Genomic DNA, 27347 nt, shown 5'->3' with positions numbered 1-27347 from the left:
TCACACAGTTTTTTTATTTAACATGTTGCCCAAAGCATTTAGAAGACATCTCAGATCTTTTAGTTAATTAGTTCCGGATTCTTCCCTGCTAATTAGGGGAAATGATTCATTTGAACGAAAGAGTGGCTTTTTGGCCACAGTAAGAATAGATTCTTTGACTAAGAAGCCACGTTTGGAACTGTTCAACACTTGAAGAAAAGAATGTAATTTAATTTTACCATAAAATAAACAACAGGCTTAAACTGAACTCAGCAGCAGCAAAGAAGGATGTAACAGTTGTGCAATTTTTAATGTCTGACTATTTAACTTTTTGTAGCATGTGACTGCCTTGACTCCCAGATTAACTTTCGTTGCATACCATTTCTTAAAATAAATTAACATAAATTCCACTGTCTCTTTGAATCTGTTGAAAAATAAAAACAAAATGGCTAGCTTCAGAGTGTATTCATTTGTCTCCAGTTTTTCAAATGACTTGGTTCTTTGCTTTAAGGGGAGAAAAAACACTGGAGACCCTTAAGAGTCAGTGAAATGAATGCTTTTTTGTAGATTTGTGTCCACTTTCTGCCCTCTGAGGGCCAATGCTGGGCTTTCCTTAGGGGCTTCTGAACTCACCCCAAATCTTGCTCCATACTCTGCCATTCCAGCAGGAGAACATCCAGGATAGCTCCCATGTGATTATAAATTCACAGGTCAGTGGAGAATTGCAGTCCTTGATCAACGATAGATAGAATCATGTCTTGGTCACTGATGGATAGAATCATGACCATTCCAGCTGGGGGGAGGTGTTGGTGCTCCCCAAGTTCATCTACCTCATTTATGAACAGAAAACAGATCCAGATGGGTAATTTGGTTTGGGTTGCTTTTTCCAAGTGGCTACAAAGTTGTAGGAGGTTCTCGTTCTTATTAGCTCCATTTAGGTACCACTGGTAATTTCCTGTTTTAGTCAATGCTGAAGATAGATAGCCAATCCCTGGTGATGTGGTTGTGGGGGCCATAACTCCTACTTCTAATTTTTCTGCAGAAAATGCTAAAAAAAGCAGCACAGGTGGTTTTCTCAGCCTGTTCTTCTCGGGTTGAATATTCAGTTTCAGGAGTTGCTAAATTTCACCTAACTTTAGAATTTCCACAACTCACATTCTGAAACCTCAGTGTTAGGGACATGTAATATTTTAGATAACCATGATCATTTTGCTTAAAAACTGAACTTTATTTTCAGATCAATTTGGAGGTGTTAATTAGTGGTCCCCAGGAATTTTATTTTAAGTTTTTATTTATTTATTCATTTAAGTAAGCTCTACACCCAACGTGGGGCTCGAACTCATGATCCTGAGATCAGAGTCATAGTCTCTTCCCACTGAGCCAGCCAGGTGCCCACCCCTCTTTTTTTTTTTTTTTTTTTTTAAGGAGTGGTCCCCAGCAATTTTAAAAGAAAAAAGAAAAAGGGGTACCAGGGTGGCTCAGTCGGTTAAGCGTCCCACTTCAGCCCAGGTTGTGATCTCACTGTTGGTGAGTTTGAGCCCTGCGTCAGGCTTTCCCTGTCAGAGCTGAGCTTGCTTGTGATCCTCTGTCTCCCTCTCGCCCCTCCCCTGCTCATGCTCTTTCTCTCTCTCAAAAAATAAATAAACATTTAAAAAATAAATAAATAAAAGAAAAAAGAAATGCTGTGCTGTCCATCCCCTCTCCCCAGTCCCCACCCAGAAATGCAAGGTGCCTTCTGACTCAGTTGTCCACAGCGTCTCGGACAGAAGGGGGTGCAGCCTGAAGTACAGGGGTCTATAAGAAGCAAGGCCAAATGTCCAGGCAGTGAGGATAGACATGCCAGTAAATGACCAAATGGTCTTGGATATGGGGATGCTTCCTTCTTAGCATTCAGTGCTGCAGGGTGTTTCCCACCTCACCAGGGCACCAAACTGTGTGTCCTGGGAAAGTAGGAGCTCACAGGATCTGTTCCATCCTGTGGGTGGTTCTGATTATCTCATAAATGCAGAGTTTTCGCTGAGAATATGGCTGACCCAGCAGTCTCACCACAAACCTCCAGGAAGACCGAAATGGGAAATCAGTAAGATTTTAGGCAAACTTGCAGTTTCCTTCTGTTATATCTTGGAGACAACTTACCAACAAATCTGAATATAGCAACCCTCCCACAAGGAAATAAAGGCGGTGGATGAAGACGATTACTGTAAAGTGAGCTGCTAGGAGGAGGTATAATGACATGTTTTTAGAAAGGCAGATGGCACAATAGTAACAGCTCAGATTCGAGCCAGTTCTATGGATTCAAATCCCATTTATGCCGTTTATACCTGTGTGGCCTCTGAGAGGTAGACCTGTCCGGGCCCCGAGTTCTTCATCCATAAAATGGGAATGATAGCAATAGTGTTTACCTTTTAGGAAGGTAAATGAGTGAATAAACAAAACATGCATGACACATGTGAAATATTCCACCGTAAGCTTTTAAGGGAAAACCGTGTGAATTTGTCAAAGACAACACTACCACCTTGCACTCACACAGAACTTTAAGCTGACAAATACCTTGCATGCTTTCTCTCATTTGCTTCTCAAAAAAAAAAAAAAAACAACAAAAAACCCTGCGAGGTAGGCTAGGTAAAAACTAGTGCCTCCATTTTACACAAAAGAAAACTAAAAGTCCAAGAATTTTCTCCACTGTAAAATGGAGCAATTAATCAGGAGTGACTCATTTCTAAATTGTAAAGCATTTTCAGACCAAGCCTACTTCCTTCATTTGATTGCAATTGGAAGACAACAACTTTTCAAAAGCACATGAACTGCCCAGCTAGCTCAGTCGGTAGAGCATGAGACTCTTAATCTCAGGGTCGTGGGTTCGAGCCCCACGTTGGGCGGTTACTTTTCCTTTCTCCGAGGCACCTGGGTGTCTCAGTCAGTGAAGCATCTGACTCCGGACTCTTGAACTGGCTCAGGTCATGATCTCATGGTTCATGAGCCCGCTTCAGATCCTCTGTATCCCTCTCCCTCTGCCCCCCCCCCCGTTCTCTCTCTCTCTCTCTCTCAAAAATAAACACTTTAAGCTCATGAATGCTCCCCACTTCCTCTCCCCCATCTCAAAAAGAAATAAACTTTTTTTAAGTTCATGAATTGGTAATTGTTCCCTTCATCCTCCCATCTTCCACAAACTCCTCATTCACCCAAAGCACGGTTCCAGATGCATGCTTGTGCCTCAGAGCTTTAGTTGAGTATCTTTGATGAGCATGTTTCTGTGATAAGTCAAGAATATACTCACACACACCTGTCCGTTTCCTTATTTACAAGCTACAAATTTATTACTTACAGATTTATTTAAGTTATTTATTATAATTATTATAGAAAGCTTTACTTCTCCAAACTGAAAATGATCTAAATGTCTACCAACAGGAGAATGGATAAAGAGATCATGCTTTATTCATACAACGGGATACTACTCAACAGCAAATAGGAATGAACTACAGATACTTGCAACAACATGAATGAAACTCAGAAATGGATGTTGAATGAAAAAAGCCAGACACAAAAGAGTACATACCTTATGACTCCATGTATACGAAGTTTGAGAAATGACAACACAAATCCAGTGGTGATAGAACCCACAGCAGTGGTTGTGAGGTTAGGGGGAGGTGGACATAAGGACTGACTGGAAATAAGGCATAAGATTTGTCAGAAAGGTTCTGTCTCTTGATAGGAAGGTGGGTTACTGGGTATACACACTTGCTGAAACTCACTAAACAATACACTTAATTAAGATCTGTGCATTTCATTGCATGTAAAACATACATCAATAAAAGCTGTCAGCTGTAGGTAGTTTACACAGTAATAGTTTATTAAAAGGTAGCTTTTCCAGAAATACAGATATGACTAGACATGCGAACCATGTAGATGCCCATATTCATGTGGACTATTGATTAACATGAAGTAGACAAGAACAGAAGAGGATTATAGAAAATGAAAGATGGCTTCGTTCTTGGACATTATGACCTTAAGGTAGGCAGTAACTTGAATCACAGGCACACAAATGGTCCAAATTACTAACGCATTAACTAACACATTGTTATTCACAATACATTGTTTTAAATGTACTCTTGTTTCTTTTATTAAGAAAGAAGCTCCAGAACAATAGACTCCAGCTACTTAACCTCACTCTGGTATTTTTCTTATTTTTCTTATTATTACTTTTTAAATGTTTATTTTTGAGACAGAGAGAGAGAGAGAGCAGGAGCAGGGAAAGGGCAGAGAGAGAGACACAGAATCTGAAGCAGGCTCCAGGCTCTGAGCTGTCAGCACAGAGCCACATGCAGGGCTCAAACTCATGACCATGACCTGAGCCGAAGTCGGATGCTTAACCGACTGAGCCACTCACGTGCCCCTCTTATTTTTAATATACTTATATCATATTTGCTGATCGACTCAATTTCTAAAGTTATTCAAACTCAGAAGAAGCTCTCCTCTGTGTCACATTTACATCCTTCAAGCCAGCAGGAGATCTCAAAACAATGTACTACTGTTAACAAAGAGGATGGGGGGGGTGACTCAGGGCAAACGCTTCATTATTCCTGGGAAAACAATCTCAGACTGATAATCACCTTGGAGTGTGTTCTGTTCTCTTGATTCTAGTATTCGAGGCCCCTTAGAGTGTGAGGGAGACAGACCAGCTCAGCCCCTGGAGACAACAGTCACGCAAACAGGTGGAACAGTTAGTGAGGGCACGGGCTTTAGGCCCTCACAGTCTATCCCAAGGAGAATGGCCTCAGATTTGCTAACCCCATTTGCTTGTCCCTAAATTTGGCAGAGTTGGAGGAAATAAAACTCCTGCCCTCTTTCAAAATAAACGATGGCAGGGACTCAGTTCCCAGGTCCTATTTCTGGGCATAGAAACATTCCAAGTCTCTGAGCTCAGTAGTAACAGAAGCTCCTGGCATCAACACAATGCTTTAGAAAGACCCATGTATCTCTGCCCTGCTTCACACTTGAGAATAGGAACAAGAAGGTATCTGGGTGAGAGGAAGGGAGGAGGCAATGACTGAACATTTTGTCTTTTCTTATGACCTTCCTAACTGTTCTCAGCTGGGGCTTCATGGAAACAAGTGGCTGTGTTCTTGGGTGGAATGGCAGGAACTGCTATTTCCTACACTCTGTGTTTTCTCTTTTCTTCCAGAATACCCTATTTTTACCTAGGTATATGTCTATTCTGAGCAAACACATTTCCCAGCATTCTCTGCAGCTAGATGCGGCCATAAGACCAAGTTCTGGCCAACGGGGAAGTGTGCAACAGCCCCCTGGAACTTTCCTTGAAAGATAGCTGGCATGCTTCATTTTTCCTTCTTCCTCCCCTTGCATATATCCTGCCTCTTCAATTGCAGAAAGATTGCTAGGATTCCTAGCACCATCTTGGACCATGAGGTCAAGGGCCACACTCTAAGGGGAGCAAGCAGTGAGCAGGAAACAGCCTGAGTTTTCATGAGACTACATGGAACAGAGCTACTAGAGCATTCTGGACTGCCCCTTGTGGGCTTCTTTCTTTATAACGCCATGTTCTTTACATGTAGCTGAATCTAACTGAAACTGGTGTAGGTGACATTCAGCAAGTCACTAAAAGCAAATGCATAAACCTGGATAGTATTCAATGACACCAAGCCAATTTTTTCAAAGGAGTTTTCCTGAGGCCAGAGATATGCTCTAGGAAACTCAGTGAAAAGCGTGACTGAGTGAAGAATCCTGAGAGGTGACCCATGTCATCTTCCAACTTCAGAAAAAACACATGAAGTACCAAAGTCTGGGCATTTGTAGGTGTCCCCGTGGGTCACAGGCCTGAGAAGATGGAATCTCCAGGCAAAGGGAGAAGTCTTAACCCGAGTCACATGCCGTTACCAATTCATGTCATTTGAGGAGTATTAACTAAATTCTGTAACTGGCAGAAGAGAGTATCTGGGTAAGCATTTTTCCTTTGAAAATTAGCTGTCTGCCAGTATGCAAGTTACTCAACCTCCCTGGGTCTGTTTTCTCATCTGCAAAATGAAGAATGAATCCTCCTCACAGGAAGGGTGCCTGGGTGGGTGGCTCAGTCAGTTGAGCGCCCGACTTCGGCTCCATGTCAAGGGCTCACGCCCCGCATGGGACTCACTGCTGTCAGCACAGAGGCCGCTTCAGATTCTCTATCCCCCTCTCTCTCTGCTCCTCCCCCTACATACTCTCTCTCTCAAAAATAAATAAACATTTTAAAAAAGGAAAGTGGTCCCCCAAACCACGAACTGATCCATGACAAAGTTTTCATCTACCCTCTTGATGAAAATGGCTGGCTGAAATGTAAACCGGGTTCTCTTGCAAAGAATTTTATATACTCTGTGATAAGGTTAGTATTAAAATGTTTGTTGTTTTAGAAATGACTGCAGGGGCACCTGGGTGGCTCAGTCGGTTCAGCATCCAACTTCGGTTCAGGTCATGATCTCATGGTTCGTGGGTTTGAGCCCCGCATCGGGCTCTGTGCTGACAGCTCAGAGCCTGGAGCCTGCTTCGGATTCTGTGTCTCCCTCTCTCTCTGCCCCTCCCCCACTTGTGTTCTGTTTCTCTATCTCTCAAAAATAAATAAACATTGAAAAAAAATTAAAAAAGAAAAAAAGAAGTGACTGCAATCACAGGGGCACCAGGGTGGCTCAGTCAGTTAAGCGGCCAACTTTGGCTCAGGTCATGATCTCATGGTTTGTGTGTTCGAGCCCCACGTCGGGCTCTGTGCTGACAGCTCAGAGCCTGGAGTCTGCTTTGGATTCTGTGTCTCACTCTCTCTCTGCCCCTGCCCCACTCATGCTCTGTGTCTCTTGAAAATAAATAAATGTTAAAAAAAAAAAAAAAAGAAATGACTGCAATCACAGATGGAACTGATATTTTGGGTGGTAGGGCATTTTAGGGTGGTAGGGTGGTAGGGTAGACTCCTCTCCTTTGCCTACATTGTATTTTTCCTGGGCCAGGCACTGGGCTGAGTGCTTCAGACAGGTTAACTCACTCCTCACATCCACCCTAAGACGCCAGAATTACCATCTTTTTTCCCCCCAGATGGAGAAACTAAAGCTCAGAGAGATTAAGTACATTGCTCAATGTCAGATGGTTAGCAAAATGCATTCACGGAATCTCCAGCCTCCCGCCTCCACACTGAACACGAGTAGGATATTTCAGTAGCTAACAGGAAATGGCACAGTGTAAGTAAAGCCCCTGGCACAGTGTCTAGCACATAGTGGGTACTTCATTCGTTCCTTCCATATTTACTGGGCATCCACCATGTGCCAAACACTGTTATGCCTTGAGAGACAGCAATTAAGAATATAGATGGAAATCCCTGTCCTGTGGAGCTTACATTCTAGGACTCATTACATCTGTGATGGCATCTTCTGCTGCAGCTTTCACCTACATGCACTCTTTCTGCTCATAGGAGGAATGAAAAAGGTTTGTGGCCATGTTCAACTCTACAACCCTACAATGGCAGAGCAGACATCAGGGGAGAAATGGGGCCCTCGTGCCAACAGCTGCCAGCTTCCTCCAGGAGGGTGAGCAGTGGTGCTCTCTTAAGGAAGAGGAGAGGTGATGGGGACGGGAAAAAGTGGGTGAAGCATGAAGGCTGGAGGCCAGAAGCCCAGGACCCAGGGCTGGAAGCTTTTTCCAAATAGTTTGGGCAGATATGATGTCAGTGCAGAAACCTAAAGTTCTGTGGGTGGTTGGTGCCTAGTTGCCCCTCCCACCTCTAACCTCCCTTCCACCTGTGCCACCAACAAGCCAGGCACCTTCAGGATTGATCGGAGCAGTGCCGATGGGAGAAGACTGAGGCTTCCCTGGGGGCCTGTGTGTCTCAGACTCCACAGCTTTCTTGCAGGGAACCATGCCAAGTGAAAGGACTTGGGGTCAGAAGTTCTGTTGCAGTACTGGCCCTGTAACTTGACGTATTTACCTCTTATCTCCTCTGTGAACCCTACTTCATGGTGTTCTTGGAAAGATGAAAGCACTGGGCACTTGCTTACAGTAGGCTGTCTTCTTTGTTGTGTTGGTTGCTTTACCCAAGAGCAGGATGAAAAATTGTTGGGAAAAGAGGAAGGATGAGCTTCTGTTCCTTCCTTACTGTTCCCCCACTCTGGCTGGGTCCATTGTCTTGTCCCCACACCCTCTGCTCATTCCTATTCTCCCATCTCTCACCCCTGGAGCAGTCCCTGAAGCACCCCCAGAGAACCCACTGGGTCCCGGAGACCACAGTTAGCAAACCATGCAAACCAAGTCGAGACAGTACTCTCCCAAAGAAATTTATTTCAGATTTTAGTATCAGTCTTCAAAAAAAGCATCAGTGTTATTTAAAAGAGAGACAGAGGGGCGCCTGGGTGGCGCAGTCGGTTGAGCGTCCGACTTCAGCCAGGTCACGATCTCGCGGTCTGTGAGTTCGAGCCCCGCGTCAGGCTCTGGGCTGATGGCTCAGAGCCTGGAGCCTGTTTCCGATTCTGTGTCTCCCTCTCTCTCTGCCCCTCCCCCGTTCATGCTCTGTCTCTCTCTGTCCCAAAAATAAATTAAAAAAAACGTTGGAAAAATAAAAATAAAAAATAAAAAAATAAAAAAATAAAAGAGAGACAGAGAGTGAAAGAGGACTTCAGCTACCTCCATTCTGACCTTCGTCTGTATTTTCTAATTGATTAAGTTCTTCTTTCCAGTTTATCTCTTAACTCAGGCAAAAGACCCTGCAGGCAGAGCATCCTCTGATGGGAACTGAAACTACCCCCTGAGGCAACAAGCACCGCCCTGAGCCAGCAAGAGACTCCACTCCAACTGACTCCGGGACAATGTGCAATTTGATCTTAGCTGCCCTCCTGCACTTTCCCACCAACCTTTGTCCCACATTTTCTCCTATAAACCTGGAAGTATTTTCAGCACTTTGGAGACAGTCTTTGAGACTCTAGTCTGCTGTCTTCTCAGTGTTGGCCTCACTGAAATAAACTCCTTTCTTCTTCACCACCACTCATTTCTCTGCCTTTGGGTTTTGTCGGTGACAAGTGGCGGAACCTGGTCTGTGTGGGACCCCCGGAGCCAGATGCTCTGATACCCCTCTTCCCTGGCTACAAGAGTGGGGACCATAATAAAATCAGAAACTCTTGGGGTAGTGGGACTTAGGCACTGAGATTTCTTTTTTTTAAACTCCCCAGGTGACTACCATTAGCCAGAGCTAGGAAAGCACGGATTAAGGAGGATAATCACAACATAAAGGAAATTTCTTAATGCTCAAATGCATAAAATGCTTGGAGGATGCCAGTAAGGTAGTAATAAATTCTGCTTTGGGAAGGAAGAGGATGTCAGGAAATCAACAGAGAGGAGGTGACATTTAAGCTCAACTTTAAATGATGAGCAGGGGTCTCTAAGGCCTTGCCACTTGAAGCGTGGTCTGCAGACCAGCAGCTGGAACATCTCCCAGGTGCTTGCTGGGAGTGCAGGATCCTGGGTCCCCTCCCCACCTACTGGATGTGAGTGTGCATGTTAACAAGCCCCCCAGGTTATTCATGTGCACTGCAGAATCTGGGATGCCTTGGGGTAAATGGACAGGGTGGAGAAGAGCTTTGCCACCACAAACCTGGTCGGTTTAGATTAAACAATGGTTTACTATAGCCGAGGTTTATCTTTCAATTTCTCTTTTAAAATAAATCCCAAACCTAATGTTCTCAATGGCTGACCCAAATGTCATTTCGTAATGACATCTGAAGGTCTGAGGGTGAGGATTGAGTGCTTTATCCAATCTGCTAATGGCGAATGTTTTTATACTACCCATGCAGATGCTCACCGGTGACTCCGGGGGTGGGACAGGCTGGGACAATGCAGCCTCCTGGCACAGGATTTGGGTCTCTGTGCAAACCGGCCAGCACGTTCACCCTCGGACGGGTTGGGCACGCAGCCTTCCTTGTGGGAACCATTTTAACTCCTGCCACATTTCCTAGTGACCTCGTGGGGGTGGGGGCATCAGCTGCTTCCAATCCAGTGTTAATCCCACAAGCACAGCTGTCTGTTCTTTTGCAACGAAAGGAAAAAGGAAGAGGTCTATGGTGGTGGGGTTATGAATCATGCTGGTCTGTACCATTTAAACGGGACATGCAACCCCCAAACTATAACCTATTGACTATTTCAAGAGTAAGGAATTTGAGAAACGGCTTGTGCAGGACGGACTTTCTGACCGTCCCCTGAAGCAAGTCATAACCTTTATGTGACAGCTGCCCTTTCCACACCCACAGGAAAGGAGCACCCTTATCTCCAAAGATGAAGGGACACAGGAAGGAATTTGAAGAAACAAGGCTTGCTAAATCCCCCCACCCCCATTTACTACACTTACCTCATACCTTTTGTCCTATCATATCTTCCCATGACGCTTCACACTTCATCAAATCTAGCACAAAAACACTCAGGTTTAACCATTTCTTTGGGTCTTCATTTCTTTTCAAATCCTCGGTGTCACATGAGACTTACATTAGATAAACATGTATGCTTTTCTCCTATCAATCTTTCTGTCTTTTTCAGTTTCACTTGCAGACTCAACCAGGGACTCTAAAACTTTCCTTCCCTATAACAGCGTAAGTGATGGAAACCCATACTGCTTCGCCCTGGCCGCCCTGAATAGCTGCAGGTCCCACAGGCCAGCTTCCAACCTCAAGAGCTAGCCACGTGTCCTAGTTGACTCTAAGTTTCTACCTGGGTGTAGGGGTGACTCCATGCCCACATGTCTCAGCACAACCCAGACCAGCTTGGGTTTTCTTTTCTTTCTACTCTTTCCAACCTCATTTCTGCCCATCTAAGTAAGGGAATAAATTGCCCTTTTTCCTGAAAATACTATGGGAAATAATAATTGCTTCACGAAATCCACCTACCTAAATGTATTGAACACAATTATGGAAGACAGCACGCTTTGGTGGGTATGTGGTAGGGGCAATCCTTCCCACCTCAGCAGGGTTTACATGAGAATTGAATTGGGAACCACATATCCACTCTCAACACAGTGCCAAGCACAAGAGAATGCACTCAATACCTGGCCCTTTACATAATGAGGTTGCTTTAACATCTGTTCTATCTTCCCTGATGGCTGAAGCAGTGGCCACACTGTCTCCGGTGGTGCCCGCCCCATGCATGTGGGAACAGAGGATGGCACAAGTCCTCAAGACTGTTGCTGGTCCACAGACCTGGCAACTAGGTTATAAACACTGTTTTCAGACCGGTCCCCTAAATTCCAATATAATAATTTGGGAAACCAACCACTGAGATCACAATCCTCATTCAGGCCAGGTATGCCACTGTGTTATGTTTAAATCCTCCAAGAAAACAAGAGTCTAAAATATTCTTTCCATAATAAATAGCAGTAATTCTCTGAGCCTTTTCCCTTCTACCTCCCTAAATCACTTATAGTTAGGTCCCTCTTCTTTAACATCTCCCTGTGTGCTTGATCCCACCAAGCCTTTGGCCTCCATCTTGCCATGTCTGATCACAGTGTTTATCCTTCTCTATTTTTATGGTTAGCATTTGCCCCCAGCTGTACCCTCCTCCGTTTGAGAGTCTCCCTTCTTCCAGTTTCTAAAGCACAACAGTCTTCTGGGTCTCCTACTTCTCTGATCAGTCCTTCTCTTCCCACCTAAAAATAAACTCCTAAGCTCCTGTCTGCAGACTTCTTCTCTTCTGCTTTGCTCCTGGAGCTCCACCCACTCTGACAGCTTCACTGAGCTTTGAGCTTCATTGAGCATCTAAGAGGGAGCCTTACCTCCCTCCAGCCCCAGACCAATGTTTATAACTTTCATTCACATCTCCACTTGTCTGCCAGGACCAAACTCCTCACCCTCCACAGGGAATAGCTCTTTCCCCTGGCTTCCCAGTCTCTGTTAATGTCAGCACACAGGCTGTGGCTCTCACGTATAACTGAACTTAATGTGAACTTTCTCCACTATACTTATCATTATTTTTCCCCCTCATCGGTTCCCTCAGACTACACAGCTTTCCATTTTTTGAATTCCTGGTCTCCCTTCTGCAGATGTTTACAAAAATACTGAATCAAATCAAAATGTCTTTGAAGAGTCCTAACTTTCTAAACTTTCTAAACCTTCTAACTTTCTAACACAGAGCTCTGATCATCTTCAACATGTGTGGCCCAGACCAGACCAGACAAATCTCTTCCCCAGGTTTATTCTAAGCAGAATGAACCTAAAAGGACTCTTGATATCAGGGTCATGGAACTAGAAAGATGGGAACCTGAGACTTTTGTACATTTGGTAGGGTATCTGCCCACTGTCTCCTGAACAGCTCAGCTTTCCTTCTGCCATGTTACCATCCCCACTCTCCTTTTCTACCAGTTGAAATTATATCTATCCATTGCTCAGAATTTACCACAAATAGCATTTATTCCTCAAATTCTATGATCTCTCTCTCTCCTTTGAAACACATCCACTGCTGGGGCGCCTGGGTGGCTTGGTCGGTGAAGCGTCCGACTTCGGCTCAGGTCATGATCTCACGCTCCATGGGTTCGAGCCCTGCGTCGGGCTCTGTGCTGACAGCTCAGAGCCTGGAGCCTGTTTCAGATTCTGTGTCTCCCTTTCTCTCTGCCCCTCCCCTGTTCATGCTCTGTCTCTCTCTGTCTCAAAAATAAATAAACGTTAAAAGAAAAAAATTCGAAACACATCCACTGCAATGTAAACTTCTTAATCACTGAAAGGTGTTGCCCATTTATTTCTGTATCTGCCATCACCCCATTCCCCCACCCAGGCACGAGCGCCTGAGGACAAGTGCATAATAAATGTTGGTTCTGTGGTGTCAAAGAAGTATGTCCAATCACCAGCTTTTGTATAATACCTATTTCATTTATCCAACATGCATACTTTTTCACAATTTAATATTGGTGAAATCAGGACTCATAATCACTAGCATGCTGTAATTTAATTCATAGCATTTTTTTCTTTCTTGGTGGTACGTAAAATATGGGTGCATCTTACATCAATGGTGCCTTAGAGTCAGTGAAATAAAGTATCATTCAAGCATCCCTGATAACAATCATGTTTACTGCTGTCTTCCTGCCTCTAGAGTGAATCATTCCATGTCCTCAACATTTCCTTAGTTCCTGTTTTCTACTCCTACTATGGTCTCTTCTTTTTGTTGTTAATGTTTATTTACTTTTGGGAGAGAGAGACAGAGCACAAGCGGGGGAGGGGCAGTGAGAGGGGGAGACACAGAATCCAAAGCAGGCTCCAGGCTCCGAGCTTGCAGCACAGAGCCTGACACTGGGCTCGAACTTGTGAACCAGGAGATCATGACCCGAGCCAAAGTCAGATGTTTAATTAACTGAGTCACCCAGACACCCCTACTATTGTCTCTTCTTTACCTCCTTTTAATTCTCTACTTTTCTTAAGTAGAGTCAGACTGTGTTACACTGCAGTAAGGCAGTGTTAAATACAGTGGTGTCATTATATTATGATTCTACATGATAAAATGCTATTTATGATTGTAAACATCATACTATTAACTATTAACTCCAGTTAAATATGTAAGCTAGTTAAAATACATCTTTATTTTTTTGAGTGTGAACAGGCTACCATGTTATATGAGCCTCAATTTATGAAGACAACATAGTCAGAAGCAGAGCAGTATTGGGATTAAATAAGACAACTACAGCAATCTATTTAATGACAACATAATTATTCTTTGAGTAGCACTGTGGCCTACGAGAATCTATAGAGAGTAAAAATTTCTAAACAAGTCCAGATGCCCTGTACCATCCAATAATCCTTGTTTTTCATAGTTTCATCTTTCATCTGTCCATGAGGCTAGGAAACCCAGTGGTTCTGGGCCAGACAACTCCAGGGAGGGGGCGCTGTCCTTGTTGGCACTGGCATGGGGGAAGCCTGCCATGACCCTAGTGTTGTGGAAAGTGCTGGTCTTTCACCTCCTCTTCCCATAGCCTAGGACCCAGCAAAACAGATGACTTGTCCCACAAACCTTACACTGTGCAGCCCCAGACTTTCCTGCTGCTCTCATGCCCCTGCTCAGGCTGACCCCTTCATCCACAGCAGCACTATCTGTGCTTTCTGTGATTGCGGAAACATTCTCTAGGTCTGCACTATCCACATGCGGCAATTGAGAAGAGCACTTGGAAAATGTGCCTAGTGCAGTGGCAAGAACCGTACTTTTAACTTAAATTTAAATAGCTACATGACTAGTGGCTACCATATTGGATGGCACAGATCCAGTACGTACTTTTCTACATGTGCGATGTGCGTCTAGCATGTTCATCTCCAAATCTCCAACCTTCAAGGGGCAGCTCAGGGGTGTTTTCTCCATGAGATCCAGTGTTCCCAGTAGAAATCATTCTCTCCTTCCTCTGCACTCCCATTACACTTTGAACCACTACTGTAGCATTTAACACTTCTTAACTTGTAGATATTTGTGTACACTGTCCTCTATATATGCATACCCTCTCTGACAGCTGCAACTAACTCTTGTTCTTAGTTTGAACATCCCAGTGCAAGGCATGTTTAAAATGTTTGTTGCATGAATCTATAATAGCAACCCAGCGATCAGCATTAACAATAAGTAATTTACAAAGATTGCTGTGCACTAAAGGATTAGCCTTGACAAAAGAAAGGGTTTGTGTCAGCCTCAGCTCCTTGGAGGTAATTTCTAAGCCCTTGGAATATACTGCCTGATAGGAGAGTCTTTACCTTGGAGCCTTGGGTCAAGCCAGATAGTCTATACTAACAGTGTGATTTATGATGGAGGCCTAAGGATAAGAGTTGTCAGCTCAGCCTCTGAAAGGGCTCGAGACTAAGGTCAGCCAGGTGGGCAGTTAGCTGTATCTACATTGGCCAGCCCCTAATAAAAACTCTGCACACCTTGATGGACTTGGGTACATTTTCTTGGTTGGCAATACTTGGTACATATTGTCAAACATCATTGCTGAGAGAAATAAGCACTAACTGCATGATTTCACTGACAGAGAATAGTTAAAAATTGTGCCTGGTCTCTCCTGCTCCCTGCCCTAAATGCTGCTTTCCTTCACTGATTTTAATCTGTGTCCTTTTGCCACATCCAAGCATAACTGTGAGTATAATGGTTCTTCTGAGTTCTGAAAGTCCTTCCAGTGAATTATTAAACCTGAGAGTGGTCTTGGGAACCTCCCAAACTCGCAGTTGCCCAAGGTAATCTATGCCATATTATTGCCTGGAGGCTGTCCTGTTGAGAGTTTAACTCCTCAAATCCCAGTCCTGATCACACAGCCTCTGTACTGGTAGGGTTGGTGGCCAGAGATGGTGAGTCTGGGTCTCAACAGGGACAGTAGAGTGGCAAAGCAAAGGGGTGTCTGGGACCAGGATCACACAAGGAATGGGTATGGGAACAGAGGAAATGGGTGGGTAACTGACGAAAGGAAGGACCAGAGAAGCGGAGATGCATAGGGCAACCGTATGGCAGTTGTGGTGCAGGAGAAGTGAGCAGATCAAGGATGTACGGGCCCTTGACTTGAAGCTTCAGGAGGCTCTGGTACCTACCTGTGCTCTAATCTTCAGGAACTAAAAAGCTCTGCCCCTGGAAGTCAGGAGCTGCAAAGCAGACTCCACAGGCCAGAGCTCACTTGATTTAAGGCAGGGTTATACTCTCTTCCTGTACCATTTGTATACTTGTGACCAAAGGACTAGATGCTCAGACCCTGAGCAGGAAGGTAGAAGGGGCAGCAGGTAGGGGACAGAGAAGAACAACTTCTTTTATTAAACAAGAAATCTGAGCTGGGCATTCCCTCCCTACTCCCCAGATCAGCCCTCTGATTCCAAGTGCTGTGATTTATTTTTTTTTTTTAATTTTTTTTTCAACGTTTTTTATTTATTTTTGGGACAGAGAGAGACAGAGCATGAACGGGGGAGGGGCAGAGAGAGAGGGAGACACAGAATCGGAAACAGGCTCCAGGCTCCGAGCCATCAGCCCAGAGCCTGACGCGGGGCTCGAACTCATGGACCGCGAGATCGTGACCTGGCTGAAGTCGGACGCTTAACCGACTGCGCCACCCAGGCGCCCCCCAAGTGCTGTGATTTAAAGAAAAGGCTCCCTTCTCAAAATCATATCCTTTATATTTCCATAAATACTGCTAATTAGAAGTTCACTTGAGTTAACTAGAAAACACCTAAAATAGGATTAAGAGGAATGGTCATTCACAACTTACTATAGATTCAATAAATCAGATTGCTTTCCTAATTTGAGCTTAGCCACATTAGAGGAAAGTCAATTCCTTGTGGAAAGGAGAAATCATTCCAGGGTGCAGGGGCAGTTCTGCCCACCCTTGGGGTGGGGGAAGGGGTGGACACAGGAATTATTGAGGTCATCTGTCTGCTGGGGGAGAAGCCCAGAAAGGGAGGTAGGATGGCATGTGGAACACATTTCCACAGCAGACTCATGGCTCCTTCCTCTCCAAGACCAAGTTCTGTTATCACCCATTCTCAAATCCCTGGCCTTCTCCCCAATACTATACTTGCCCTGAATGGAGATTCCAAGAAAGAAGTATTAAGCTGGCCTTAGGAGGGCCTCACAGGAGACAGAAAGTGCTTTTCTAGACAGACATAGAAGTAAAAGCACCAGCAAACAGAACAGATCTATGGGGTAAGTGGGGGCTGGGAGAGAAAGAAGGGCAGAAGTACCCTCTGCCATATGTAGGATGAGTGCAAGCTTAGAGAAGTTCTCTGAGAAAAGAGACTTCTATTTGTTCGTTTTCACAGTACCTGGCACAAGGTAGGTGCTCAATATTTAACGAATGATTGAATGGATTGCAAAATCCTGTGAGTTGCCAGACTCACACAGGTCAAATCATTTCCAATCAGGGATCTGAGCTTTTTTTTTTTTTTTTCCATCCTAGGTAGGCACTTAATCTAGTTGTACGGGTTTACATATTTTTTAATTCCTATTTTGAATCCTATTTCCTGTCTCTTATCCATAAAGCCCCTAAGCTTGCCCTTTATTCTTCCTTGTCCCTTCACAACTGAATCCTGGGCTTCCTTAGGGTATCAGAATATCTAGGAGGCATTTGAGTCATTTTTATGGGGGGGGGGGGCTCTTGTGCTCTTGTTTACACACAAGAACAGAAGAAGACAGTCCCAATGAGGCATGAAGTAGGACACAGAACACACCGTTAATGAGGAGCAAACCCATGAGGTCAGGGAAAAGGGAGCTGGAGGGCTCCTGGGCTCCTCTGAGAGGGGGTACTGCCATCGTGGTCCAGGATCTGGTGGTCCAGGGGCAGCTGCTCCGTCTGGTGAGGGAAGAGTGGTCAGCAGGTCCATGTGCAGACGGCTAGCCAGGCCCCATAGATGTCTATGTCCTTTCCCAAGCATAGCCTCAGGGCTTCTAGGAAAACACTGACCAATAAATTAAGTTGAAAAATATGTAGGAGGCAGGAAATATCAACCTGGAGTACTTGTCAATGGCATGGGTGTTCTGGAAGATGCGAAGACCCATCTGGCCCTTCAGAAGCCCCTTCTTCCTAGAGGAGTTGGATTCATTGCTCACAGCCAGATGGACCACTATTTTGTCTTGTCTTTCTTCTTCTGTCAGAATATGGCTTCGTGGGTACCCAGCCAGGCTGTTGGCCTCAGACTCAGTGTAGCTTCCATCCAGCATCATGGTTCTTGAGTGAAGCATTCCACACGTGCAGGGGAACTGCAGGCAGCAAACACAAGAGAGGTGGCAGGCATGTTTAGACCCTGGGGAGGTGCAGAGGAGGTGGCCTGGGCCGAAAGCAAAGCCCTCTGGCTACTCAGAACCACAGAAAGGCAGAACTAGAAGGATCTCCAGAGATCACTCAGTCCAATGACTCTCTGCCCTGGCTGCATATTAGAATCATCCAGGAGCTCTTTAAAATGGCCACACCCAGGCTCCACTCTAAACGAATTAATTCGAAGCTCCCCAGGTGATTCTACTCTGCAGCCAGGGTCCAGAATCACTGATTGAGTTCACATGCTCTCAGCTGCAGAGAGGCGAAGACCCAGAGAGGCTATATAGTTCTCCTGAAATTACATAGCTAGCGTCAGAGTCAAAACTTTAAACCTGCGCATTCTCATTCCAGTTGTGGGTCTCCACCTCTTTGTGCATGAATCAAAAGATGACTAGGTAGGAAAGTGTCCTTATTCTAAAGCATAAAAGGTCATGGTGCCTTCAATGCATTTTTATTATTTTATTTTATTTTTTAAGTAGGTTCCATGCCCAGTGTGGGGCTTGACTTCACAACCTTCAGATGGAGAGTCACATGCTCTACCAACTCAGCCCATTAGACGCCCCTGCAATGCCTTTTTTAAGGAAGGAAATGGTTTCACTTAACTTCTTTCCAAAATTTGAGTCAGCAAAGAGTGGGCTTCTAGCTGGCACCACTCGACAATTCATGAGCCCATATTTGTCAGGTGAAGGCTTGTTATTTTTTTTCAACAGCTCTATCTGGGAAAGTTCATTTGATTATAAATCAAAAATGTTTAAATATAATCCAAAATCATTTGACAATGACTGATGAGCAGATTATTGAAAATCTGAGTGCATACCACTCAAATGCTAAAGTAGAAAAGGTTTGAATAGAATTTTAAAAATAAATTCTTAAACGATTTAGCCTATTTGGAGGCAGTGTAGAAATATTTAACACGTATGATGTGGGCATTGAAAGACTATTTTTGAAAAGGTAACATATCCTCTTTTCCTAAAATTTAAAAGTCCCTTATGTTAAGGAGCTATTAGCCACCTAGACGTGCATAAATGTGGGATTTTCATATCCCCTGATCTTTATACCTTTTAGGAGAATGCCCATTTCGATTGGTGCGATGATGAGCAATGATTTGGTTAACAAGTTGACATTTTATTTCTTATTGCGATTAATGAGAGTCTGAATACGAAAGGAATTGACTTTCCCTCCCTGTGCCAAAGGCCTATGCACATTGCCTGAATTTCTCGTTTCCACTGTATCTCATGCTATGGGTTAATATACTGCAGTGCAGTGTATATAGCATAGTATTTCCAATGAGTCTAAAGGCTAAAGTTGTATGTGGCTGAATTTTCACTGGGTCAGAGCACAGATAAACACAGGAATGTTCAACTCTAGAACTCTCTTTGTCTGGTCATAGGACATGGAGGAACCTTCCCTAAACATGTTCAATAGTAACAGTGATACTTTAGATACTATACTATCTAGATGCTTTAGATACCATACTATACTAGATACTCTAGAACCCCACAGCTTCAAAATAATTTTTATATACATTACTTCATGAGATCTTTACAATAACCCTGGGAGGAAGGCGAGGTGAGGGTTCAGCTATTCCATTTTTACAGATGAGGAAACGGAAGCCCAGTATAAGTAGCAGAATTGGACCTAAGGATCCAGGTCTTCCTGTTCCTAGTCTTGATCCAAAGACTTTCTGCTTTCTGGGATCCTTTGTGGTAGAAGCTAGAACCTACTCTAAAATAGATCTCCCTCCTTTTGCATAAACATCGCCCTTTTCTACACACAACGCTCCTTCCTGCCATTCTCATCCAACCAGTAACTTGAGCTAGGACAGGAAATGAATGAAACTTGTCTCGCCTTTTCCCGGAGCTTCCGCTCCTTCCGCTCCTGCACCGTGGTCAGGTAGTTGACGGCTGCGTACTCCAGCACCGAGAGGAACACGAACACAAAGCTGACCCAGAGGTAGATGTCCACCGCCTTGATGTAGGACACGCGGGGCATGGAGGCGTTCACGCCCGTGATGATGGTGGACATGGTCAGCACGGTAGTGATACCTGCAACATCCAGCTCTAGTTCAGCCGCCGACAAGGGTACAGAACTGCTCCCACAGTCCACTGAGTCACCGTGTTATATTCTCCATCTCTTAAATCTAACGAGAAATCCCCGGGGCATGGAAACATCCATGCTGAGGATCTGCCCCACAGGCAGCAGGCAGCCCCCCTCCTGGCCAGCTCACTGCTGGTCCTCTTTCATTCTACGCCCCTTGGGGGACTGGGTCTCTGCGATATGGCTGACCACATCAGCAGGGCTTCACGGAGGACCCGTCCAGATGTGGAATTTGAAACAGTGAGTAAAGGACACCACTAAAGGAAACTTCCCACACCACAAGGAATGGCCTTTATTCTCTCTCTGGGCCACGTTAAGTCTCTGAAGACTGTGGAAATTCCCGGAAGCCTGCATGCTAGTTTCTTCCTCGCTGTGCCTTGCAGGTTAAACCCTCACATTTCTGGGAGCCCAGCCTGATTTTGTCCAGATTGACAACGATGAGCTGTTATGGTTCACTCTGGAATTTAGGGTCTGCAAGGACTAAAACCACAACTCCAGGGCATACAGCCCTTTCCCTCCCCCCAAGTCTCCTGATACAGGCCCTGCTTTCAAACTCTCACTCTATGCAAACAAGGCCAACAAACAAAATTCTTGTATTTACAAAATAAGTTTTTGGCATTTGCAGAATTGTCTTATTCATCGACATAGTGAGCTCTAACACTGCTGGTAGTGGACATCTATTCCCCAGACAAGCCTTTTCCTTCTGAAATGACTCGAGCAAAGCCGATGCAGTTGTAGCTCCCTGTGGTTTTCATAAAATAGTCTAGGAAGCTGAGAGCAGTGTGGGAACAGTGAGGGCAAGAAGCAGGAGGCAAGTCTGCTCCTTTTGGCTCTGGCAGCCAATCAGTTAAGAACTCTGAATAATGATTTTACTTTTTCTTTCTTTAAAAAAAAATTTTTTTTTTTACTGTTTATCTTTATTTTTGAGACACAGAGAGAGAGAGAGCATGGTTGGGGGAGAGGCAGAGAGAGAGGGAGACACAGAATCGGAAGCAGCTCCAGGCTCTGAGCTGTCAGAGCCCGACGCAGGGCTCGAACTCGTCACCTGCGAGATATTGACCGGAGCTGAAGTCGGATGCTCAACCGACTGAACCACCCAGGCGCCCCTACTTTTTCTTTTTATAGTGATCAGTTATGAAAAAATAACCACCCTATCACACCTTATCACATGCTTTTACCCAGTGAAACTCTGGCGGGCACAGCTCTGCGGTCGATCCAAAAGGACACCCAGGACAGCATGACCATCAGGGTGGCAGGGAAATAGGTTTGGAGCAAGAAGAAGAAGATGTGGCGTCGCAACGTGAAGTTAATGTACAGACGGTTGTACCAGCCTGGGGGACACAGGAGGAAGCGAGTGAGGTTCAGTGAGAAAGGCAAAAACAAACTCCTTCCCTGGGTTCCCCCATATTGCTCTCATCTCCAGCAGAAAGTTCAAAGTGAATGATCATTGACTTAATAGAATATATCTCCTTTCTAAAATCGAAGCCCTCTCTCCTATAAACACATTTATTTATTCAATATTACCTAATTTCTCTCCATAGCACTTTGGGAAAAGGTAGAGAGATCTAGGTTTAGCTGCTTGTTTGGTATTTGTTATTTGCAAACCAGGACCATATTTCCTGAGGACTCACAGCTCAGGAACCTAAGACGGAGGGACTGGTTCTATTTTATTGATTCCAATACCAGTGAGGCAGGAGCCCGCAGAGCTGGGATCTTATCACTACCCCCTTTGTTGTAGATTATCAGCTGAGCCAACCTCCACATACATCACAAGATGAGTGGTTGTAAACAAAGACTAAAATGGTAAGGCTTCAAATGATCCACAAAATCGATACCCAATCACTGGGACCACAGATGGTGGCAAGGACAGTATAAATGTATAAAGTGGACTGAAACTGTGTGCACACACCTACCCCACTCCCATCTCAGCCCAGCCTGGGATGCTGACTCAGTAGCTTGCAAGAGGGCCCAGAAATCTGTTTGTCAAGCACACTGCCCTGATGGTTTGGATGCAGGAGGACCTCAGGCTGCACCCAGAAAAATGCTGCTGAGGAAGGGGACAAAGCCCAACTGGCTGGCGTGGAAAGTTAGTACTGAGTCAGGGAAAGGAAGGGGTGGATCAATAGGGAAAGGCTGGAACAATAGGATGGGTCCATTAGAAGCTTGGCACGTGGTTTACTATGTAAGTTCCTGGGTTATTTCAATGAGGTAGGTGTTTTCAGTGGAGTGGATAAATAGAAAGTACTCTTCAACTATGACAGAAACTCCCAATCCTTTATTCATACCACAGCGCTTACCCAGTCATGTCAGATTTTCCACACTTAAATTGGCACCCATGAAGCAAATCACATTGTTCCTTAGGTTTGCACAGGGTTTTTCTGGAAAGGCTGAGAGTTGCCCTCATTCTGCTAAGGACTATTCCACTATCCTTTCCTTGGAAGAAAATCAGGGAGAGTTGCCTTGGAAACACTAGGAAGAAACCAGGATCCTTAAAAATGTATACTCTGGGGGTGCTTGGGTGGCTCAGTCCTTTGGGCTCCCAACTCTAGATCTCAGTTCAGGTCATGATCCCAGGGTTGTAGGATCAAGGGATCAAGCCCCATGTTGGGCTCCATGCTGAGCATGGAGTCTGCTTAAGATTCTCTCTCTCTCTCTCTCTCTCTCTCTCTCTCTCTCTCTCTCTCTCCCCCTCTTTCCTCTCTCCCCCACTCATGCTCTCTCTGTCTTTCTAAAATAAAGAAATAAAAGGGAGCGTGGGTGGTTCAGTCTGTTGAGTGTCTGACTCTTGATTTTGGCTCAGGTCATGATCTCATCATTTGTGGGATGGAACCCTGCATCAGGCTCTATGCTGACAGCACAGATCCTGCTTGGGATTCTCTGTCTCCGTCTCTCTCTGCCCCTCCCCTACTTGTGCGTGAGGGCGTGTGCATGCATGCACTCTGTCCCTCAATGAAAAAAGAAAAAATATTTTTAAAAAACAGTGGCACATAATAAAAAGTTATGTAAGACATTCTTAAAATTGGTTTTAGAAAGAGAGTTGGTTTGAACTTACCAAGAAGATATGAGAAAAGAAAATTCTGTGGACATACATATCGACAGAAAAGGGAAGAAAGGGATGAGGACAAGCACTGTGGGCATAAAGTGAAGAAAGCTTGAGCTGTCTAAACACTAACACAACCTTGACTGAGGCTCGAACTTTCTCCATGTTTGATGTTGGGGACAGAGGGGTGTGTGGGGGGCAGATGAACAGGGAGATGGTAGCCATGTGGGGGCAGAAAGTAGAACAAAAGCTTTCCACAGAAGAGCCTGGGCTTCCCAATACACAAAGAGTAATTAAGTGAGAAGTCCTCTAGGGTCCTGTAGCTACCACAGGGCTATCGTGGGTTGAATTGGGATATGTCCAAGTCCTAACTCCCAGTATCTGTGAATGTGAGCTTATTTAGAAATAGAGTCTTTGTACATGGAATCTAGATGAGACGAGGTCATATTGGATTAGGATGGGCCATAATCCAACAACTGGTGTCCTTAGAGAAGAGGGAAGTGCGGACAGAGAGACACAGAAACAGCAGCATGTGAAGACACAGAGAGGGACGCAGGGAGAATGCCATATGATAACAGAAGCTGACATCAGAGCAATGCAGCACCCACCAGAAACTAGAAAGAGACAAGGAAAGGTTCCTCCCTAGAGCCTAAGGGAGGCGCATGTCCTGCAGACTTCTGGCCTCCAGAACCTTGGCAAATACCTTCCAGTTGTTTCAGGCACCCAGACCATGGTACTTTATTATGACAGCCCTCTGAAAACTACTACAAGAGCTCACGGTGAGATTAGAAAGGGACTGAAAAGTGCATCCTCTCAAAACTTCAGACACAGCCCAGGGTCCAGGATGAGTTACACCAAGCATTAAAAATAAATCTATAGATTGAAATATAAGTAATAAATACATTTCCTCGGAAAGCTATCATCTATATCATTAAGTCAAATAAACTAGATTACCGAACAGCATGTAAAACATGACCCCACAACTGTGCAATTACATAATTAAAGCAAGATGTTTGCAAGGGTGTGTTCCACTTCGTTAGGAGTGGTTGCCTCTGGCCATGAGAGACATGACAGCAACTTTTTAAAACCCTGCTTTTAAGTGCTGCTAATGTTTGGTAGAACTATATGTTATTTAATAATGCAAATTCATTTTCATTAGAAAGGGAAAAGTTTAAGGTTGGAGAATTCTCATGTGTTTTCTTCCACATTTGAATTAGACCATGGCAAACATTAGCTACCAGTGCTGCTGTAGAAGGCCAGTCTGGAAGTGGTGTGAAATTTCTGAATCAGAAACTGAGACAGGGAGATCTTCTCATCTGTTTTCAGGGATTCATCCCCATTCTTCCAATACAGCATCAGATCTTCATCTGTATATGCATCTTTGGGGAGAGGAAAATAAGTTAATTTGACTCCTTTGATTCTGACGCAGGCTGAAACAACAGGGAAATCCTACACCAGCTTCGGTGAGAACAGGTCTTAACACTGGCAGGCAGTACGTGGTCTCACGTTACTAAAATGGCACAAGGATTGGACAGGGAAAAAGGCAAAGATCTGTCATTAAGAATACGGATACTTACAGCTTTCCAGCTCCAAAGAACAGGTCTGGGAGTCCAGGGGAAAGTGGCTGAAGTCCATGTTGCACATGGCAGTGACTGTAATCCTAGGCAACCCAAAAGAGCATATTGGCTCATGCAGTGAGTTATTGGCATGACCAAGAGCAGCTGCCTCCTCACGCCTACTTCAGCAGTTTGGAAATCCCAGTATCTAAGTTGCAGGACCCTAACTTTTAGAGTTCTGTCCTTCCATAAGACATGGCCCAGTTCCCGGCTACTGAGGGTGTTGGCCGTCAGTGGCCCACATCTGCACCCTTCTCTGGGCATTGCCCTCAGCCAGCGGGCTGCCTCCTTCAAGGATGCCTGGTTGGTTATGCCCTCCCCCCACCCTCCACCACCCCAAGGCTATTAGCATTGAATTCTGGTGAAGCATACAAGCAGGCCAAGAAGATGTGGAATAAGCCTGTGTAACACTCATTAGTCCACAAGTCAATCTGCAATAGCACTCAATAAACAGTAGCTATTGTTACCTTTTTTTTTAATGTTTATTTATTTTTGAGAGAGAGAGAGAGAGTGAGCAGGAGCGGGGGAGAGGCAGAGAGAGAGAGGGAGACACAAAATCAGAAGCAGGCTCCAGGCTCTCAGCTGTCAGCACAGAGCCCGATGCAGGGCTGGAACTCATGGACTGTGAGATCATGACCTGACCCTAAGTCTGACGCTTAACTGATTGAGCCACCCAGGCACCCCTATTGTTACCTTTTTTAATCTTTATTACCAACAAACTAGAATCATAGGCTCTCAGGGGTGGAAGGTATCTAGAAGGGCATTGATTCCCCAAACTCATTCGAGCCTAACTAGTCTCCTAGCCTGAGTTTAAGATCCCAGATGACGGGAAGTCACTGGCTACTAGGGTGATCATTTCATCTTTAGAAAGTTCTAACAGGTGTCAGGAGACTTGGACCATCTGTATAGCCCACAAGCCTAATGACAGCGATAAACTCTTCAGGGCCAAAGAGACTGATCATATATAGTAGAATGGCATTAGACAAAGAAACAGTGACCCCATGGGCATTTACCTCATGCTGTACAGCACGTGCCCATCTGGAAACACTCTCAGCATGATGTTGTCAGTGGTGGTGTCATGGGTGAATGACCTTTTGGAATGAACAAAGAAGACATCGGGGACCCAGATCTTCTTTACCAGCCGGCCATCGAAGGTCATGCTCTTGTTGTTGGTGCTGGGAAAAGCCAGCCTCTCATCCTTCCAGTAATGCCGCAGGTACAGGGTCATGGTGAAATCCTATGGGAGTTCGAGATGACACCAAACAGAAATGCTTAGAAAGCTTCCTTTCTTTTTATTTCTTTTTATTTTTTTTTTTAACATTTATTTATTGTTGAGAGACAGAAGCAGACAGAGCATGAGCAGGGGAGGGGGAGAGAGAGAAGGAGACATAGAGTCTGAAGCAGGCTCCAGGCTCTGAGCTGTCAGTACAGATCCTGACACGGGGCTTGAACCCATGAATCGTGAGATCATGACCTGAGCCGAAGTTGGACACTCAACCGACTGAGCCACCCAGGCGCCCCAGAAACCTTCCTTTCTTACAGCCAACTCATCATCAACCAATGTAACAGACACCTCAGACTCAGCTTCCAGAGTTGGAGGTGACAGTTCTGCAGCCCTGTAGGACAGTGGCCGCAACAATGGTGCTGCTAGGAAACCGTAGGAAAGAGAATGGTTCATAGTGCATCATGAGGTTGGAGCCCAGGAAATTGAGCAGCCTATCCTTCAGGCTTTGCAAATGAAACCCGCAGCTGTAAGGCAGACAGCCTGGCATGGGGGCCAGCAGGGCGGGATTTCCCCAAAGTCCTGCTCTGTCTCACCTCGACTTGTGCACACAGGGCTCCTTACCTATTGGCTAAGCATTCAGTTTCGAGTTAGCGCACACTGGAGAAACCTGTACAGTCAATGATAGAAACCGTTTAAGAGAGTTTCTACCATTGGTCTTGTAGAATCTTTGAAGGCAGAAGTGTGTCCTGCCCACCATTGAATCCCTAAGCCCTAACTCTGTGCCTGGCAGGGCACATAGTAGGCGCTCAATAGATATTTGCAGGATGGAAAAATGGGGGGCATAGGAATGAATGGATGAAGGGTTGGACAGCTGCATATCTGCTATAATTTCATCCTCAAAGCTCATTCTGCCAAACAGTGTCTCTTTGCCTGCATAGTTGATGCCTTGACCAAGACTCTGACCCTTCTGCCGCAGCCAGAAGATGCGAGTGCTAAGTTATAAGTGCAAATAAGTAAATAAGTGCCCCCAAACATCCTCTTCTGGGAGCAAGGATGGAAAGACACCTAGTGGTGGTGGTCTCAGAGCATAGTGCCCACAAACTTCTACTTTACCAGCACACCTGTACATCTTCTGGCTGTCCTGCAGGGTCACCCATGGAAGGCAGCACCCTACCTGCCCAGTCCTCTACTCCCACCTCTTCCTCCTTTTGTGCTGCACTGTTTTAGGTTATGTTTGTAAACCTGTTTCTTCTGCCTCAGGGGCCTTTTTCCTGCTCTTGCTCTGGCGCTCCCCGCACTGTCTACTTCTTACCCTTCAAGTCTTAGCTGAAACGAGGCTTCTCCAAAGAGCCCTCCCTCACCACCTGGCCTCGGTGGACCCTGCCAAGGAATGGGTAGGGGAGCGATGCTCAAGGCAGGCACTGGAGAGCAGAAACTACAGAATTTCTGTCTGAAAATGTCCACCTCCCATGCTTCTCCACGTGTGGTTCATCTCACCTGTCACATCACTTGAGGAGTGTGTTCAAAATATAACGTGCTGGGTCCCACTCCCAGAAACTCTGGTTCAGGAAGACTAGGGTGGGGTCCAGGAATGTGCATTTAACCAACTCCCCAAGTTACTTTTACCCATCAAGT

The 27347-nt window shown here is 45.1% G+C and overlaps 2 protein-coding genes and 1 non-coding gene across 5 annotated transcripts in view; 1 reads left to right on the top strand and 2 right to left on the bottom strand.

The window, feature by feature from the left end:
* GABRR1 (gamma-aminobutyric acid type A receptor subunit rho1) overlaps positions 1 to 786 on the bottom strand; it is a 36612-nt gene extending 35826 nt beyond the window's left edge. Inside the window, exon 1 of the mRNA XM_019442840.2 lies at positions 613 to 786. Within this exon, the coding sequence (XP_019298385.1) occupies positions 613 to 671 (59 nt within the window). The 5' untranslated portion in view covers positions 672 to 786. The remainder of the gene's footprint in view (positions 1 to 612) is intronic.
* A 1999-nt stretch (positions 787 to 2785) lies between these two features.
* TRNAK-CUU (transfer RNA lysine (anticodon CUU)) lies at positions 2786 to 2858 on the top strand. Its single transcript has one exon. It is a non-coding gene; the product is annotated as a tRNA-Lys (tRNA).
* A 14197-nt stretch (positions 2859 to 17055) lies between these two features.
* The window catches only part of GABRR2 (gamma-aminobutyric acid type A receptor subunit rho2), a 41771-nt gene continuing 31479 nt past the window's right edge, over positions 17056 to 27347 (bottom strand). For all 3 annotated transcript variants that reach the window (XM_019442837.2, XM_019442838.2, XM_053904657.1), the window contains 6 exons: positions 25501 to 25724; positions 24449 to 24531; positions 24110 to 24250; positions 21010 to 21162; positions 19583 to 19779; positions 17056 to 17679 (listed from right to left, as the gene is read on the bottom strand). In XM_019442837.2, the coding sequence (XP_019298382.1) occupies positions 17368 to 17679; positions 19583 to 19779; positions 21010 to 21162; positions 24110 to 24250; positions 24449 to 24531; positions 25501 to 25724 (1110 nt within the window). In that variant the 3' untranslated portion in view covers positions 17056 to 17367. The remainder of the gene's footprint in view (positions 17680 to 19582; positions 19780 to 21009; positions 21163 to 24109; positions 24251 to 24448; positions 24532 to 25500; positions 25725 to 27347) is intronic.

The sequence above is a fragment of the Panthera pardus genome, unplaced genomic scaffold (genome assembly GCF_024362965.1).
Source record: "Panthera pardus isolate Hobbes unplaced genomic scaffold, ASM2436296v1 HiC_scaffold_17, whole genome shotgun sequence".
NCBI lineage: Eukaryota > Metazoa > Chordata > Mammalia > Carnivora > Felidae > Panthera > Panthera pardus.
Note: the sequence above shows the minus strand (reverse complement) of the source record. Positions and strands in the feature narration are given on the sequence as shown.